The 17,089-nt window shown below is 37.3% G+C and overlaps 1 protein-coding gene across 1 annotated transcript in view; it reads left to right on the top strand.

Annotated features, from left to right (window-relative positions):
• The window catches only part of ARHGAP42 (Rho GTPase activating protein 42), a 158,315-nt gene that overhangs the window by 25,705 nt on the left and 115,521 nt on the right, over nt 1-17,089 (top strand). The window contains exon 2 of the mRNA XM_065678712.1: nt 11,285-11,380. Within this exon, the coding sequence (XP_065534784.1) occupies nt 11,285-11,380 (96 nt within the window). The remainder of the gene's footprint in view (nt 1-11,284; nt 11,381-17,089) is intronic.

Genomic DNA, 17,089 nt, shown 5'->3' with positions numbered 1-17,089 from the left:
TCATTATTATTTAATGAAGCATATTTCATTTGGCCGGTTCCTCCCCATTATTAAAATGTAGGTATTTTAGTAACAGAGTTTTTGAGTTCAGGATTCTGCAAGTGATTAAATTCTCTGAAGTGTGTCTTTAAGACTTTTAAGTGCTTTTGTGGCTCTGATTTCTCATTTTCTGAATTCCTTTCATATTTCAAAGGTAGAAGAGAGTTTAACTGGTATATTAAGCTCCTTTACTATATAAAACTGCTGTGTTTGGTATCCATTTTCCCATTCTCCCTGAATAGTGAGAAGTACCTGTGTAGTGAATCGACTCTGCGATAAGCCAGAGTGCAAGCAACTCCTTTAGGCCAAATTTGGTAAAAACATTTTTTGTGGTATTTGACTTCACTGGACAAAATCCTGCTAGATTTGGGGTCTCAGTTTTGTCCTCCGTGTCTGGGAGTGCATTTCTGACTCCGTAAACAAATCTTACTTACGTCTGTTTGTGTGCATCTGTTTTAGGGAAAAAACCCACGCAATCCTGTTATGTGCAATACTGAAGTTCATGTGACTGTGATATTAGTTGTCTGATCAAAGGAACTTAATCAAGTGTTGTATTCCTGAGCTCTAAGAGCCTGAAAGAATTTCATATAGAAAGTGTTTCATTTCCTTTAAAGCAAAGTGGTAGTAACTTTTTTTTTTTTTAATGAGCTAAATATACACATTTTAATTTTTTTTTCCCTCTCCTCCTTCTATTCTTACAAAACATTTTACTTTGTTGCTCAAGTGCAGAAAACTTTGCCAGGAAGAAGGGTGAGCAAAGCTTCTGTTTCCCATGACCCTCAACTCTAATGTTGTTCCAAGAGCTCACTACTTACAAATGCCTTGATAACTGCTTTCATTCCTTTCATCCCTCCCCCGCTGTCCAGCACAGGCCAGTGTGAATGATCCTCCTCTGAGCAGCGAATAGGGGAATTTATTTAATATAAAAATCGTGGCACACAAAAGCATTTACGGATGTATTGCAGGAATTTTTACAGCTAAAGATCTGCATAATAATTGCTGCAGTGATTTATTCTTTTTCTTGCAAGCAGTTTCTTAATACCTCCCCATTCATACCAGAACTGTCTAACCCTGTTCTTATATTTTTATTTCCCCCCCCCCCCCGTATACATATTTGGGTAGGGGTAGTAGAGGGGGAAATTGCATTTCATTTGCATGTACACATATGCAGCACAGAATTGATTTTGCCCAAGTAGTCCTAACTGTGGCTCCTTATGAACACATTGCAACAGGCTTTGATTATATTGTGAAACTATATTATCATGTATTGCATTGTGTTTCACTGCCTGTAAATAGCCACATGCATTTTTACAGTTTCTCTGCATGCATTGTAAGATTAAGAGCGAACTGAAAAATCCCTGTATTTTCAAGTACTACTAAAAGACTGATGCACAAATACCTTACGTTGCACTAGAAATCTGGGAATTCCCATGTTTTTTTTCTGGCAGCTCCTTGGTTGCCAGACAGGAAGTCACTCTGCTTTTTCAACCTCTGGCAACATCTGCTCTTAGTTTCTCTGTCCTTTTTTTGTGGTGCTTCTCTGCCTGCTCACTGATTGCTGTCTCTGGGATATGCCAGGAGGAGTGAGAAATGACACAGCAAGCCTGATAAACCCTGCTTCAATGAAATAGACTTGGGAAGACAGGGCTGTGGACCCAGCTCCCTGGAAAAGGCTGACACAGTTCTGGGAAATAAACATCAGTGGGGTGGGGGAGGAATGTGGAAGATAGTGAAAGAGTGTTTAAAATCCCCAGAAGGAGCAAGAGAAAGGATGTTGAGGGTCAAAGCAAATTTGCAGGGAAGAAAGTTTAAGAACGTAGGGCGGGTAGTGGAATGGTCAAAAACTGTGGAGAAGGTAAGGTAAAATGATACAGAAGATATGGAAAAACTAACAAAAAAGAGAGAAAGGGGGGTGGGTGGGGAGGAGAAAAAAGTGCAGGGCAAAATGTTGGCATTCTGTGTTTTTCCAGTGCTTTAGGATTTCTGTCTAATCTTACACAAAGACTGCTGCTTTAAGTTGTGTCTCATTCAGTGACTGTTGAAACAAACCTGAAATTAATTGTATTTGGCCAACATCAAACACTGCATTCATAAAGGCTGTCCTCCCTGTTTCAAACAGTTCCACATGGCTTTGTGCCCTGGAATTGGATACCTTGGTGTGCTATCTGCGTTAGTAATACAGACATCTGAAAGAGGTTGCACACTTAACATCTGAGATTTTAGCACAGCCTTGAATTACACTGACTTGAGATGTTGCACAAGGCTCTTGCCAGTATTACTGTTAATACCCTTCTGTAGCGTGGGAATTAGTGTATGATGAAGACTTACCTGAACAAAAGATTCATGTGGCTCAGCTACAACATCTTGTGTGCCACCATGACCCTGGACTCTTTTAGCTTGCGTAGAAAGCTGGGGACCAGCAAGCTGCAGCTCCCTGTAAAGTGTAGCGAAGTGTACTGAAAGGCAGCAGGTTTAGGAAAAGAATGGTATACAGCCCTTGGATGAAGTAAGCAATTTGAATGTCAGATAAGTATTTAATCAAGGAGGTAGATAAGGAGTGAAGTGTGCTTATTTCCAGAGGTTTATTCTCTTCTAACTGAGAAGAAATACTGGAATATTCCAGTATTTGGAATACTGGAGTCCTTGCTGTGAATCTTTGCCAAAAAGCTTACTGAATGAAAATAAGCATATCATTGTACAGAAATATTTTGACTGAATGTAACTTAAAAAATGTAATAATATGCTAGAAATAGTACTAAGTTATACCCTACAGCCAATCTTCATAATTTCAAAAGTGAACTGAAACCTAATGCTTTCTGCAACTTGTAGCCATGTTTGTGGAAAACAATTTTTAAATTGCAGTTGGTAGCAAAGGAAAAATTTTCTATTCGGTTTTTAACCATGTAATTTGTAAACCAAGTCATTTGGAAAGGTTTTATTGTGGCATTAATTCTGTGATTACGGCTTGATGATTGAAAGGTTTAGACCCTAGTAATACCCTACACAGTCAGTTTGCTTTCTAATCAAATGCAGCACTGTTGTTGAACAGTCCTATAAACTAAAATATTGAGGAAGGATTTTTGTAGCAACAAGGTTGTGAGGAATAACAGAAGAATGTGGGAGTACTGAAGTAAAATACAATGACACCACTTAATATGGCAGAACTATGAAGTTATAGATGTGCCATAACTTTAGATAAGCAGATGTGCAGTACTTACCATGTGATATCCTGTACATTGATGGCTATAGGGTATACGTGCTAGTTGCGTTTTCATTCTTTTGTGTAGTTATAATTATGCCAAGTTAAAATGAGTTAATGTTGTATAGATTTTACAGATTTACATACTAAACTAAAATTCACTTCTTTCTGTTCTAATTGTGTGAAGAAGGTTGGGTTTCCTCATCTGCAGACAAAGTGAGTTGGAGAGAGAAGGGGAATAGTGAAAGGAGGGATGGGATATAATCGATGTTGTCTTTTGACTGCGTAACATTATGTGGTTCAACATTTACATTTTGGGAAAGTTTGAGTTTGATTTTATCAAGTGAGCATCCTGATGTGGCCTAAAACCATTCCCTTCACATCAAACATCAGTGTTCTTTTCCTGGGGTGTCTTCAAGAATGTATTGAACTTGATGCTTAACCATAGAGAAAGACTAAGAATATCCGAAGTACTGTACAGCTTTCTAACGTTAAGGAAGTTGAGACTTAAAAATGTTGGTATGAATAGCCACGCAGTTTGTAGAAGGTAGGGACTTTTCAGTAGCTTTTGCATCATAGTGTTAAGGAAGTGGGGATTTTGTTGCATTTGATCAAGGGGATTTCTCAGTCCTTACTAGAATGAGAAAGTAAATTGTGCAGTTTTCTCATGGAAATATTAATGAGTTAGAAAATGACACTGAAAAATTTCAAACTGCTATAGTGCCTTATTTAACCCCAGAGGAATGCAGCAATGCATGGGCCACATGTTGATATATTCTGCTGATGTCCTTTCCCTGGAGATTGAGAAAGAAATTAGCTTCCCTGAAATTAAGAGCAAAACATTGAGTCTAAGGTGGAAAAGTAACGTGGAATTGCTGCAGTAGAGGGTTGTTTATTTTAGCTGCTTATTATTGTTCCATGAATAGCAAGTTGGCAAAGAATATACACCAATGAAGCTAGCAAATAAAAGGGATAAAGAGTTCATTGATAGTAACAGTGAAAGACTGTGTCAATACAGAGCAGTGACCCTTGTGCTGCAAAATCTTTGGCACCGGACTCTGTATTCCCTTGTGGCCTTTTCTTGTGGCTTCTTTAGAAGGCATTATGGCAAGTGGCCAGCATTAGCTCCATCTGCCCCTGCAGACAGCTTCTCCTCTGTGCCGGCTTGTTGTGTGTTTTGCCAAATGAAATTCTTCTGCAGAAATTTGGAAAAAAAGCGATGAAGAGGAGAATTGTTTTTTTTCTCCTCAGAAGAACTTTAACTTTTCTGATTGTCATAGAAAAAAAAGCCCACAAATGAATACAGCTGAGAAGTCAAGAATAATAATGTATGTGAATAATTTTATCCAATAGACCTCCAAAAGCATAAGTGCCATGGTCATTATTGCATGTGGTGGTATAGGCTGTGAATCAGGTGTGATAGGAAAGACTCTAGTATTGAAAGCCATTTGAAACTGAAGGTGCCAGAAGCAGTATCATCTAACTATGCAGATTTTTGTGTGTGTGTTTAAAAGGCATGTTAACATGAATTTTAAATTGGTTTCTAACTACAGGTGATACAGGCATGTGTTATGGTGGTGATGTTTTATTAAGTTGGGGTTACCTGTTCTGGCAGCAAACCCCAGAATTCTTTTCATGTACAGTTGAGGGAATTAACTGCAGTGCTGCGGTATGTGCCAGCATCTCCATGCTCAGCATTGCTGTTTTGGGCTAATGTGCAAGTCCTTTACAGGTCCCCTTGTTTGTGCTGGCTTGCCATTATATACATTATGGAATTGGAAGATTTTCTGTATGTGACAGTTACCTATAGCCATTGCTTTTCATTTACTTTTCATTTTAAAGGGGTAGTGAGTGATGAAGAGTAAAAAGAGGCGAAAAATTGTGAAGAAAATGGGGATTGGTGCTGTTTTCTGAATTAATACAGCTGTGGAGCTGAGATTTTTAATGAGAAAGTACTTAAGACACAAATCTGTAACGTAGTGATATACACAATCTGGGATGATCACTTCTTTTAACTGTTTAATCATTCATACTGCCAAACTATAACTGTACTGGCAGCTGCTGTGTTTACAGTCTATGATGTGGAAAAAGATGTCCCACTGTGACATGTTCTAGTTACAATCAAATTGACTGTAGCAAACACAGAAGCTGTTGAAGTTCAGTGCTTCTCAGTTGGATGTTCTGTTCCTCCAGCTTATTTCTGGCTATTGATACAGCTTTGCCTCTGTGAAGCTCGTTCTTATATAAAATAACAAAACCAATGCAGTTCGCAGTTCATCTTCACAGTAAAGAAGTGTGTTGTGAAGTGTGTATTTAAGGAGACATGTATCTCAAGTATTTTTCTGGCTAAATATCATTTTACAGATTTGTGTCTGAAATACTGAAAGCCCCTTTTCACTTGTATGAATTTTTGAGTGTTTCCTTGCCTCTGTCATTTGGTGCAGTAAGAATTCTGCAAATCATGCTTGTAGCTGCTGTTTCACAGTAATAACATCTCCGTTACAAGTCTACTTTTTCAAGTGTTTAGGTAACTAAAAAAAATGTTTATGAGAGTTGCGTAAGAAATAAATCAAGAAAATAAATTTACTTGTAAAGCAATTACTGAAAACCACAACAGTAACTCATTTTCAGGTGCTGAGGAGTAAAAGTCAGTGAACTAGATAACTGGTTCTTTACAGTTTAACATGATGTTTTGTCAAGTACTCTGGCAATATTGTGCATTTTCTGCTGTGTTTTATTGACATATTACAGCTCCTTAATGCTCTGTTTTGTTGAGTAGTTTGGGTTTTAATAAACCTGTATGTCTGTGCATGCCTAAATGAGATAGCTCATGGCACTACAATGCATCTAGTCATACCTGGTAGTGGAATCAAACTGCCTGAAGGTTTGAAAACACCAAAGGAGACTGTACATAGTCTCCTTTCCAGTCTTCAACTGTCCTGAAATTCAGCTGACCGAAGAATTGCCTCTAATATCCTGCCAGCTCAGCCATCGCCCCTTTGCTTCTGCTGTCTTTGAAGCCGTACGGTAATAACTAGCTCTGTGTCAGATCACCAGATACGCTGCTGTTCCTATTTTAGCCAGAGCGTTTGTTGTTTTAAGTCACATTTACTGCATGCCAGCTAGCGCTCAGGAGTTCGTTTGGACACATTTAGTCTTCTCACTAGGTTTCAAATGCTGTTTTTCTTTATTAACCCAGTGAATAATACTAAGCTTTTCCAGGATGATTGACAACAGTAAGGAAAAGTGTTGGTTATTGGAACTTCATTTGCTAATTAAGTCATCTTTGTAACTAAACAAGTGGAAAGACTTTAGCTTTGATGTATTTGCTGAGAACAGTTTCTTGCAGGCTATTATTAGGGTAAAGATATTGGCTTTTACAAGTACATAAAGTTTCTGCTTTTGGAGCTTGTTTGACTCATACCAAAAGCTTGGGCTTTCTTCTATTAATCTAGCCATCAGACTGGCAATAACAAACAAACAGCAGCCTTCCTACACTGACCAAAAAAAGTTCCTTGTGCTTGCTAACTTGTAGAAATCTTGTCAAATTTCCTTATCTGTAGAGCCCGATCCTTATTGTGAAGGGCTGTGCCAAAACTAACATACTTGTTGTTTAGTCTTTCAGGTAATAGCACCTATCGTTTCATCGCCTTATTGCAATGTATTGTTCTCTCCTCCTCCTCCTCAAGGCTCCATATAAGAATTTGTTTTATGATCTGTTTAACAAATCTAGGACAATAAAGTTGTTCTAGAACAATACTAGTAACGCAGAGGGACTGCATCATGTTTTTGTCATCCTATATACAATATGTATCTGAAGCCTAAAATACATTACAGTTAAGATCAAATCCTCCCTTTTAGCAGTTTAAAACAAAGTGATTCTTAAACAAGACTGACTTCTAGGATAGCGTTTTCCTCCATATTTTATTGGCTAAATATGTGTTAAGAGGATGGATAAAAATGTGGAACTTCAGGAAGAGGTACAATGGAGTAACATGCTTCCTGATTCCTCTGTGACTTTCCTGAATGGATGACCATTTTCATTGTTTTTGCATTAGAATTATAATGCTAATGGTTGGTATTACATATATCCGTATTTAATACTGCTGTTATAGTACTTTCTTGTGGTTAAGCTGCAATTATCCTTTTATTGTTTCCGGTCACACTGTAGTATGCTTCTTTTAGTACTTCCTCTGTCGGAGCTCCACAGAAAAAAATCTTGCTGGCCAGTTGACTTGTCAGCTCTTAACTAAAACAGGCAATTATGTCCCAGTTATCTCCTTACACTGACTGTGAGTAGTGTGTAGATGGCTTCTTTTGACTGGATGCCTCACTGCAAAACTGAACTGAACCCTCCTTTGGAGCTGGGGGAAAACGAGGAACAAAAGGTGCAGGTGAACACTGTTAGAAAATAAATGCTGACAGAAGTGTTGGTTAGAAATTCATCCCTCTGGCACCTGAGGAATAATGGGGTGCCTTTTAACTCTTTTGTTGGTACCCAGACAGATTCCTCTATTTGAGTGCCTGCAGAAGAGCAGAGGTAACAGCATTTATGGTATTACTGAGATTTTTTAATAGCCGTCCTTTCCTGGATGGTAGACTTATACTGTCAGTCAATAAAGCTGATCAAGTTTTTATAGTAACTTAGAAGGTCAGTTGACTAGTCTTGAAAGAGGATTTCTGCTCTTAACTAAGTGGAATATCCTAGTTTGTGTACTCCATGAAAAGAGGACATGACTATGAAAATGTATATGCTATAAGCTGAATTAAGAGTGGCTGTTGTAATGCCACATGTCTTGCATATGATAAAAAGTTGATTTGTTTGGTGTGGTAATTTACCTTCCTACATCTGGAAGGAGCAGGACGTATTGAGGGCTCTCAGCGACGTTAAGATTCTGGGACATACAGTGATAAATGACATCTTGTAAAGCTGGACAAGGTCTATGCTCCATCTGTCTGCTCTTACCATTTTTCCTTTTTGTCCAGACAAGGTAAGATCCTAGTGATACCGCTTGCCTCCTCTTAATTGAAGAGGCGGTTGCTCCTAAATCTGATTTAATTCAGTTTTGAATCTTCTTACCTCTTAAAGAATGCCTGCTTATTGCACAACTGGTCCTTTTTGGGACTAGATGAATTTTCTAATCAAGTAAAGTGATGATGCTTCTAAGAAAGAAATTGATGAATATAACTAATGGCACTGCTTGGTCCAGTGTTGGTGGTTCAACTGCGATGTTGAGCTTTGAATTCTTACAGAGTAACTTCTGTACAGCCTCTAGAAAGCTGTCCAAGTAAGCTGGAATTTTCTGTAGAATATTTTTTATATTTTTCAGGTAAAATTAACTTTGTACAGAACCTGTAAATTGGTGTCACAGGAAGCATCTGACCATGGAACTCCATTTTATTCCTTGCTACGCTGAATACCTTAACCTTACTATCAGAGAATAACTGAATATGGTATATAATACAGTGTCTTCTAGTACTTTCAAGCTATTAGAATATTAGAGGCAGAAGTCTCCAAATGTTGTAATTTGGGAAATTTTTATCAAGCTACAAGCTCTGTAATTCTTACATTTTTTAAACCCACTATTTCTTAGTTTAAATGTGCCTCCTTCAGGTTCAAAACATAAAAGCATTAACACTGTCTGATTTGCTGACACAGTGAAAGAGCATCTGTGTATGACTAATCCAGGATATAAAATGGAGACTCCACCTTGGATATTTTTATCATTTGTTTTCCTTTCCCTTGACATTTGTTCCACTGAACCCTGCACATGTTAAGTGATAGGGGAGAGTCCACGCTTCCTCATTTCCTTTCATGTTCACAGAGATGCTGGTCATTGTGGGCAGCTATTGGATTGTCCAGAGGAAATAAATCTGTATTTCTTTTAGTGAGAGAGAATTTTTACATTTCAGTGTACTTGCAATATAAAATATTTTTCATTTGATCACCTTAAGGCCATATTATTTTTGACATGAGTTGGTATGCAGCGGTTTCATAGAAGGGTTTAGTACCCAGTGTAGTAACTTGATGGAAGAGCCAACAGTAAAACTGTGTTTCTTTCCTTTAAACTGAAAGCATCCTGCTGTGAACAAATTAAAGTTTGTCTTTCTAACAGCTGTAGAGCAATCAGTTACTTAGATACCAAAGATGCTGCTGTATTTGCATAAAATGGAGTGGTTCATCTTCTGAAGATCTATTTTGTTTTCATCTACCCAAAGAGTAGGATACACTTTGTGTTTAGCATCTAATTTAGTAACGCATTCAATAATATAGTCTTCATTTACAGCACAGTAGGAAATGTTCAGTAAGGATGCAGTAATTCTGGGGAGCATTCTTTCCTGTTTTACATGCTTTTAATCAAAAAGATAGATTTTGTTTACCTGATTCTTTATAACCTAGTTATTTATCAGATAAACACATGGAATTCATTACTAATACAAAAGAAAATCTGTTCAGGTCTGTTTTTCTCTTGTTGGTTCTCTTGTCTGGTTCTCTTGTCTGACTGATGTACTCTGCAGCTGCATGTAAAAATACGGAAGTAGCAGGCACTGAGTAAATACAGTGGTAGGACAAAATCCTGGTAGAGATTCTGTCACTTGATTGTGGTTACCTTTAATTGAAAAATAACGAAATTAGTCATCTTACTAAGATCTTACATCTTGGAGATCTTTGAAAGATTTTCAACCCATATTTCATTTAGGATAGTGGGTGGTTCTTACTGTTTGAGATTGCTCAAGTTTAAATCACACTTTGTATGTGTGTGTCTTGATTTAGAGCATTAGGCCAATTTGTTTGTTTATATGCTGGGTTTTCTTCCTGACAGGAAAAACATGAGCCTTCTAATTTTGTGTCCACTATTGAGCAAATGAGTGTTTATGTCTTTACAGTAAGAGAAGGTTAAGGAAATCATAGACTTTGCAGCATATCTGAGGTGGGGAGGGACCTCTGAACATCATCTGGTTCAACTCCCCTGCTCAAGCAGGGCCACCCAGAGCTGGTTGCTCTGGACCATGTCCAGACGTTTTTTGAGTGTTCCCAAGAAAGGAGACAGATGCATAATGCCTTTAAAACAGAATTTATGACTTGGCTTTTGTTCCTAATTTATCTTTACTGTGACCTTTGATTAGATTTAGCAGATATCAGAATCCTAATTGCCAATTTTTGCAGCTTCAGAATAGATACTATAGATACATCTTCTATGACACAGAGAATTGTTGCTGTTTTCCTGGGCTTATCTGGGCTGGTAATGGGTTTAAGTATAGACTGAGTTCATTCATTATCACATTCATCTCTGCATTTGCCAATAGTATGCCCAAAAAAAGAAAATAATAGTTTCATGTGGTTCCCCTGATATTCTGTATTAGTGATGTTACTTACTATTTTTGTTGGAATGTGTACCATTCTAATGAAATTTTATGCTATAAAGTTCGGGTTGCTTTGACATTTCTTTGATCCAGAAGTCCACTCTGTGTAATTCAAGTGAGAATAGTGCTCATAATCCATGGATAACATGGCTGATTGCCAAGCACTTGTGTTTATTTTTTCTCACTTTAATTTCTTTTTGCACAGCTTTTAGGTAACACTGTATAGTGTTCTAGAGTATTAGATTAGTTAGAATGTATTATTTTGATATTGTTCATGAAATGAACTGTCATGAGCTTTATTTTAATCTGCAAACTAATCTTGCCCTATTTTAAACATGTCTACTTACATATGCAATTTACCACTAGGTATTTATTTCTTATGCTAATTTCATCTTTTTCAAGAATTATAACAGTTCTTCAGTTGTTACCATATTACCTTTATTAATGTTTGAAATAGAGTATCAGTGTGTTTCACAGGTTTCTGGAATATCTCTGGTACTTTGCTTTTGAAATGGTAATGAGAATTTTTGAATGAAGTTACTATCCAAAAATGTACTAGGAAGGAAACTCTGTAAAGAGAAAAAAATTATTCTTGCAGAAATGCTTGAAGCCTTGTTCTAGTGAAGTTGTAGTGCAGTAATTCTGATGTTCTTTCCCCTCCCCCTTGTTCTTGAATTCTAGATTTATCCATGGCAGTGCAAAAATTTTCACAGTCTTTACAAGATTTCCAGTTTGAGTGTATTGGAGATGCTGAAACTGATGATGAAATTAATATTGGTAAGTACTTTCTGTGCTCTGGTTGCAGTAATGTATTGTTTCTTATGTATTGCTTATCACAAATATAGCGGGACAGTTCACAGGTTTTGATTTGGTTTTGTTTTTTTTAATGTAGCTTGTAACAAAAATAGAAAAACTTGAGTAAGTAGAAGTCATTAAAGACTTTAAAAATACATGTAAAAAAATGTATCTTTATGCCATAGCTTGGTAGAGAAAAGTATTCAGCAGTAGTCCATCAACTGATTCAACTGTGAATCTTCTAAATTTTGCTCGTGTTTCATTTGCAGCCAGTTTTCAGTGAGATACGAAAAGGTACACGTTTCCTATGAAATAACATAGATCTGCCAAAACCACTGAAGTCCCTAGTAAGACACAGGAAGTATTTAAGGGGCTAAAACACATTAGTATATTCTTTACAACTTGTGCATTCCTAAGTATATAGTTGCCTGAACTTTTGGCACAAAAATTTACTAGCTGCTTAATGTTCTGCCTCTGTGCACACCCATAACTTCTGCATTAGCAGAACTGCTCAGCTTGTCTTGAGTGTAAGTCTCTAATATCATCAAAATATTCTTCCCTCAGCAGACTATTCCTGGAAAGATTTCCAGGATTCAGAAATTCAGCCTCCCTTTCCTGCAAAGCGTTGCTGTAGTTGCAGTGATGCATCAGGGCAGTAGCACAGCAGCTGGAGTGCTGTAGCCCCTGTTGGTGAGAAACTTGGATTATAATCTGTCTTCGGAATGGCTAAATTCAGTGTCACGAGTCTTACATACCACATGGCCCCCATGCCTCTCCCAAAACATCTGAGCGGAAGGAAGACAGTTCTTGAAGAGTAGTAGTTCCTAAAAAATAAGTAATTTGGAAGTACAAGAGGGAACAAAGGACTTGTTAGTATTATTTAAAAAGATCTGTGTAAGGCAGAGAGGAAGCTCTTATTTAGGTTCTTCCAAGCATATCTCTTACTATAACCTATTTTCAAGTCTCTTCTCCCTTCAATATGTACCATTTCCTGAGTTATAAATCATAGACCAAAAGTCTGAGCTGCTAGCTTTCACTGGCATGGTATGCCCTGTTCTCACCCCACAACGCTATGATAGTCAGGAGACTGTGATCAAAGGTGGCTGGAATTTAGTCACTGTCTTCCATTAAACTTTGGCAGAGGGGTGGGAGGGGACATTTACTGGTGTGCAGAAGTAAGGGAATGAAACCAATCTGAGCTGCTGCTGCTGCTCAGACATAAAACTCCATACATTCTTCAGGTGTATTAAGCTTGGAAAGAGAAAAAATTGATGGGTTGTGTGCACTCTTTGGCATTCTGCATTTTATTTTTTGGCTGTTAAAGTTAGCTTGTACATATTTTATGCATTTAAACTAAATCTGTGCTATCTCGGTGAAATGTCTTGCATTTGGTCAATAACTTTCTTTAAAGATGCAGGGTTTGCATTTAAAATGAGGTGACTGGGGACAAAGACAACTTTCATTTTACTTGCTACCTAAATGTAGCAAAGAAAAGACATTTTATGGTTTGAACATTAAGCAGGCATTTAAATCTACTTAGGAAAAAAACAGAGTTCCTGAGCCTTGACAGCTGATTTATTTCACTTGGAGCTTCAAAGAAGGGATTTCTAGCTTCTAAAGCACACATTGCCTGATGGATTGTCATGTACATCAAAGAAGCTTGTAAGAGTAAAAGGTAAACTGACAGGAATCAAATTCAAGTCTAACAGCTTAAATGATACTGTGCGCTTCTATATGGTAAGGCTCAATTTTTTATCTCCTTAGAGCAGTGACCTAGAATTTATCCATATCATTAACATGCTCCAGCAAGCTAAATGTTTGCTTATCATCAAAGACAGCTTTATATAGATGAATCCTGTTGTCTGTGCAGTGATACTCTGACTTGTTAAGTTTTGTACAGAACCATTGTATACAAAGGATCTTCATTCAGGAACTATATTCTGAAGATTTTAAAATACATTTCTCTTTTAAGCTTAGCAATGGAAATCTACCCTAATCCACCTTAGCTTTGGAAATTCACTCTGAATAAGGCTTCTTCTGTCATGTGATTATTTCTGTTAAAAGAAAAAAAGTTTAAACTTTTTTCAAAATTGAAATATAAATGGGTTGGGGGGGATTTTATTTATTTATTTTTGCATACCAATAATAAGTATTTGGAACTGACAGCTCTATGAACATTTTTTGGAGCAGTACTAGAGTTGAAGGTGTTGTTCAGTAGCTAAGTACAACATAATTATTTTTGCCTTTCTTGTCAATGTGAGCTCTACTAACAGCATTCAGTTCTATTTGCATGTCCTGTAACCTGTGCCTTTTTAGATGCTCTCTTTATACAACTCACTCCAACATACCCATTACACAAAATACAAGAAGTCATTTCCGTTAAGTTCCGTGACACACTCAAGCAGAATTATGCTAATGTTCTTGATATTTATTTTGATCTAGTGATGTATTTTTTTGTTTTCTTTTAATTCCTTTAATTTTTTAATTTTTTTCTTTTACAAATATTTATTTTTTTCATAGAAGTGGTGTTCTTTGATGAAAAATCTGTATGTCTTTTTGTGGCTGTATAATGTATTTTAGCTAATCTTTCCATGTGGTTGCAAGTTACCCAGATTCATTTACATAGCCACTTTCAGATACAGCATGCCCAGTTTAGAGTAAGACATTTTTTGCATGGTTTGTAAGCTATTCCCCTTGCTTTCTTTAAAAACAGACTGTCTTGTTCCTCAAATAATCCACAGCTTCATTTCTTTTTCTAAACTGTGAAAATGAAAGTATTCATGCTTCAAAAGCTTTTTCAGATTTATGGGTATCTGCCAGCAAATTGGGTTTGGGGAGCAGTGTTCCCCAGCTGTACTAGCTGCTCTCATTAAAAAATAAGCAACTAGTAACAACTGCCAATATTGTCTCTTCCTCTGTTTTGAAATGCATGTGACAGCATGTGATCTGCAGCCAATGCAAGGGCCATAATATTTGATGGGGCCTTGCTAATTGATCTTTCAGCATGGATATCAGCTCCAATTGCATGTGATTCAGCCAAGCTGTAATTTCTTTGTGCAGTTGAAAAGTTATGCAGAAAGTGGCATCTTCAAAGCAAAATTAAGATGAGTGCCTAAAAAGGCATAGCATTGAAGGTTTGATGTATCTTACCCGTTCTCTGAGAGAGCATTGAGTTGCTTCCCCCATCTTACTAACAACTGTGCTTTCCTCAGTCTGAGATAGGCAAGACATGACAACACTGCCATTGACTTTACTGGACATACGACCTTGTGCACAGTTACTGTCACCCCCCCTTTGCAGTTAATGCTTTGCACAAAGATTAAATACTTTCCATTGATAATGAATGAATGTAAAGGAGGTCAGTCATTTGACATCCTTAGAGTTTTGTTTAAAATAAATGCATGATTTTTACATATTTCGAACCTTAATGGTAACAAAATGTTACATAGATGGGGTAGGTGCAAAAACATTTTTTAATGAACAACTGTCTTTTTCTTCAGTGCCGACATAAATTTTGCAAGGACAAGGTCTGCCCAGCTCCTCCTTTGCTAGTATTATCCAGCTTCTGTCACCTGATTCCAGCAATCTCCCTGGATTTATCCTCTTTTCTTTTGCATTATCTGGATTGTGGCTGATAGAGATGAAAGCAATAAACATTACTTAACTGAATGGAATCCTTTCTTCATTCTTTAACAAGTTTTGTCTCTCTTGTATTATGGCTAATTATAGATCAGTGAGTTTTCATATCAGCAGTATAAGACCACGCTCTTCAGAATTCAAAGAAACCGAGACGAACAAATACATTCTGATATTCTGGCATTTTACTTTAGTATCTGTTTCTTATTAGTGTGCTCTATTTAGGAAAAAGCCCTGAAAGGCATGTGTATTTCACTCTGTCACTACTGGGTTTGGATTTTTTTTTTCCCTGGAGAGAACTGTATTATGACAGATGTTCCAGGTTCCACCAGATGCTCGATTTCGGAATGCAATAAGAGCATTATGATCTATGAAATCATTATTAATTGAGCCACAAGAAATAGATCAGAAGTTCTGAAATGTGGTACCTTTGGTTGTGGGAGCTGACTGCTTCTCTTGCGGCTAGCAGTTGTGGCTCATGTGATCTTTGCCAACTCACATCTCAAGTTGTTCACAGGATTATTAAAATATCTAGCAACCAGCCATCTACAGAACTGTTAACTCATACCAGGCAATCATGTTGTACACAGCAGTTAGTTTCGAGTTGAACTTTTGTTTGAGAAATCAACTAAAATGTACTGGGGAGAAAGAACTTAAAAAAACCCCAAACAAACACAACAAACAAAACAAACAAACAAACAAGATGACCCCTAAAAAACCCAAACCAACCCTCCTGCCCCCCAAAAAACACATCAGCAAAATAAAAGAAAGGTAAACCTTTAATAGTAGTTGTTTGTTAGAGTCCACTGTTGTGTTCATAAAGCTGTCGTTTGAGTTGAGCAGTGATGCCCAGTTGTCTTTATTACTTGTACTGGGCATCCACATGCACAGAGCTTCTGAGCTAGCAGCTGCTCTACCCTCTTGGAGAGCCTGTCAGAAGGCAAGCATCCTGTCATTCAAAGCAGCAAATAGATCTGTCTTGGGAAATTTATGTGTAAGACTACATAAATAAGAGAAAAAATAAGTAAGTTTCTCTTCCCCCCCCCCCCCCCAATGATTCAAGAGGTTAACTGGCATTAAAGAGATGTTAAATTCCTTTTTTTTTTTTTTTTATGGTACAAACTGTGTATGCAATGCTCTGTTAAAATGATGAAGAAAAGAAACAAAAAGGATTTATAAGAGCTTTATGCCTGACTGAAGTATTTCAAGGCAAATCTTCACAAATCAGTCTGTAGACGCTGCAGTCTCCAAGTTAGGAGACTCTTGGAGCCATTTGGAGCCTAATCAAGAGCCTTAGAAAGGAGCTGTTAGGCTAGTCATGATTTCAAGCCACTATCTCTATTGTTTGTAGTGTGCAGTGTTTTTTTGAATCTGCCCGGCTGTTTTGGAATTATAAATTAAATGCTAGAGCCTTTTACAGTCTGAATCATTGGATATCTTGCAGGTCATCTCCTTAATTACTTGAGGTTAGCTTTGATGTTCCAGCAAGTTGTTTTTAGGTTTAATATTCTACCTGTTTTGGATCGAATTCTCATTCCTAACCAGGTTTCTGAATGGAATTACCAAATACCAAATAGATCTAACTTGAATTCTAGTGGCTCAGGTCTCGTACTGCCTCATACAAACCAAGCAGAAGAGAGAATCTTGACACCACCTTGAGGGTGTAATTCTGGGGGTGGATTTTTTTTTTTTTTAGCATAGGCAACATCCCAATAACTTTGTAGTACTTGAGTTTGTTGACCTTGTGGAACATATTAGAGACAAGCATATTTACCGAAGGCGGTTTTTTTGGATGGGTGGGGAATGGTTGAGTCCTGAATTAGCGTAGAAAGCTATTTGCGACTGAGAGTGAATTTGCATAGAAAGATTGTGTTCTGTTTTTGCACAGTAATTACCTGCCTAGATTTGCCAGCTGCTTTTCCTTCTGTAGGAAGAATGAATTCTAAGATTAACTTTTTAGATGACCTTGAGAGCAGCTTTGCATAAGCTACTTGTAAGATCTGAATCTTTGGTATTCCTGTTGGAATAATTTTATCTACAGAAGTTAAACAGTAA

This window comes from Lathamus discolor, chromosome 4 (assembly GCF_037157495.1).
Source record: "Lathamus discolor isolate bLatDis1 chromosome 4, bLatDis1.hap1, whole genome shotgun sequence".
Classification (NCBI taxonomy): Eukaryota; Metazoa; Chordata; class Aves; order Psittaciformes; family Psittacidae; genus Lathamus; species Lathamus discolor.
The sequence above is the reverse complement of the archived record's forward strand: the minus strand, read 5'-3'. Positions and strand labels throughout refer to the sequence as shown.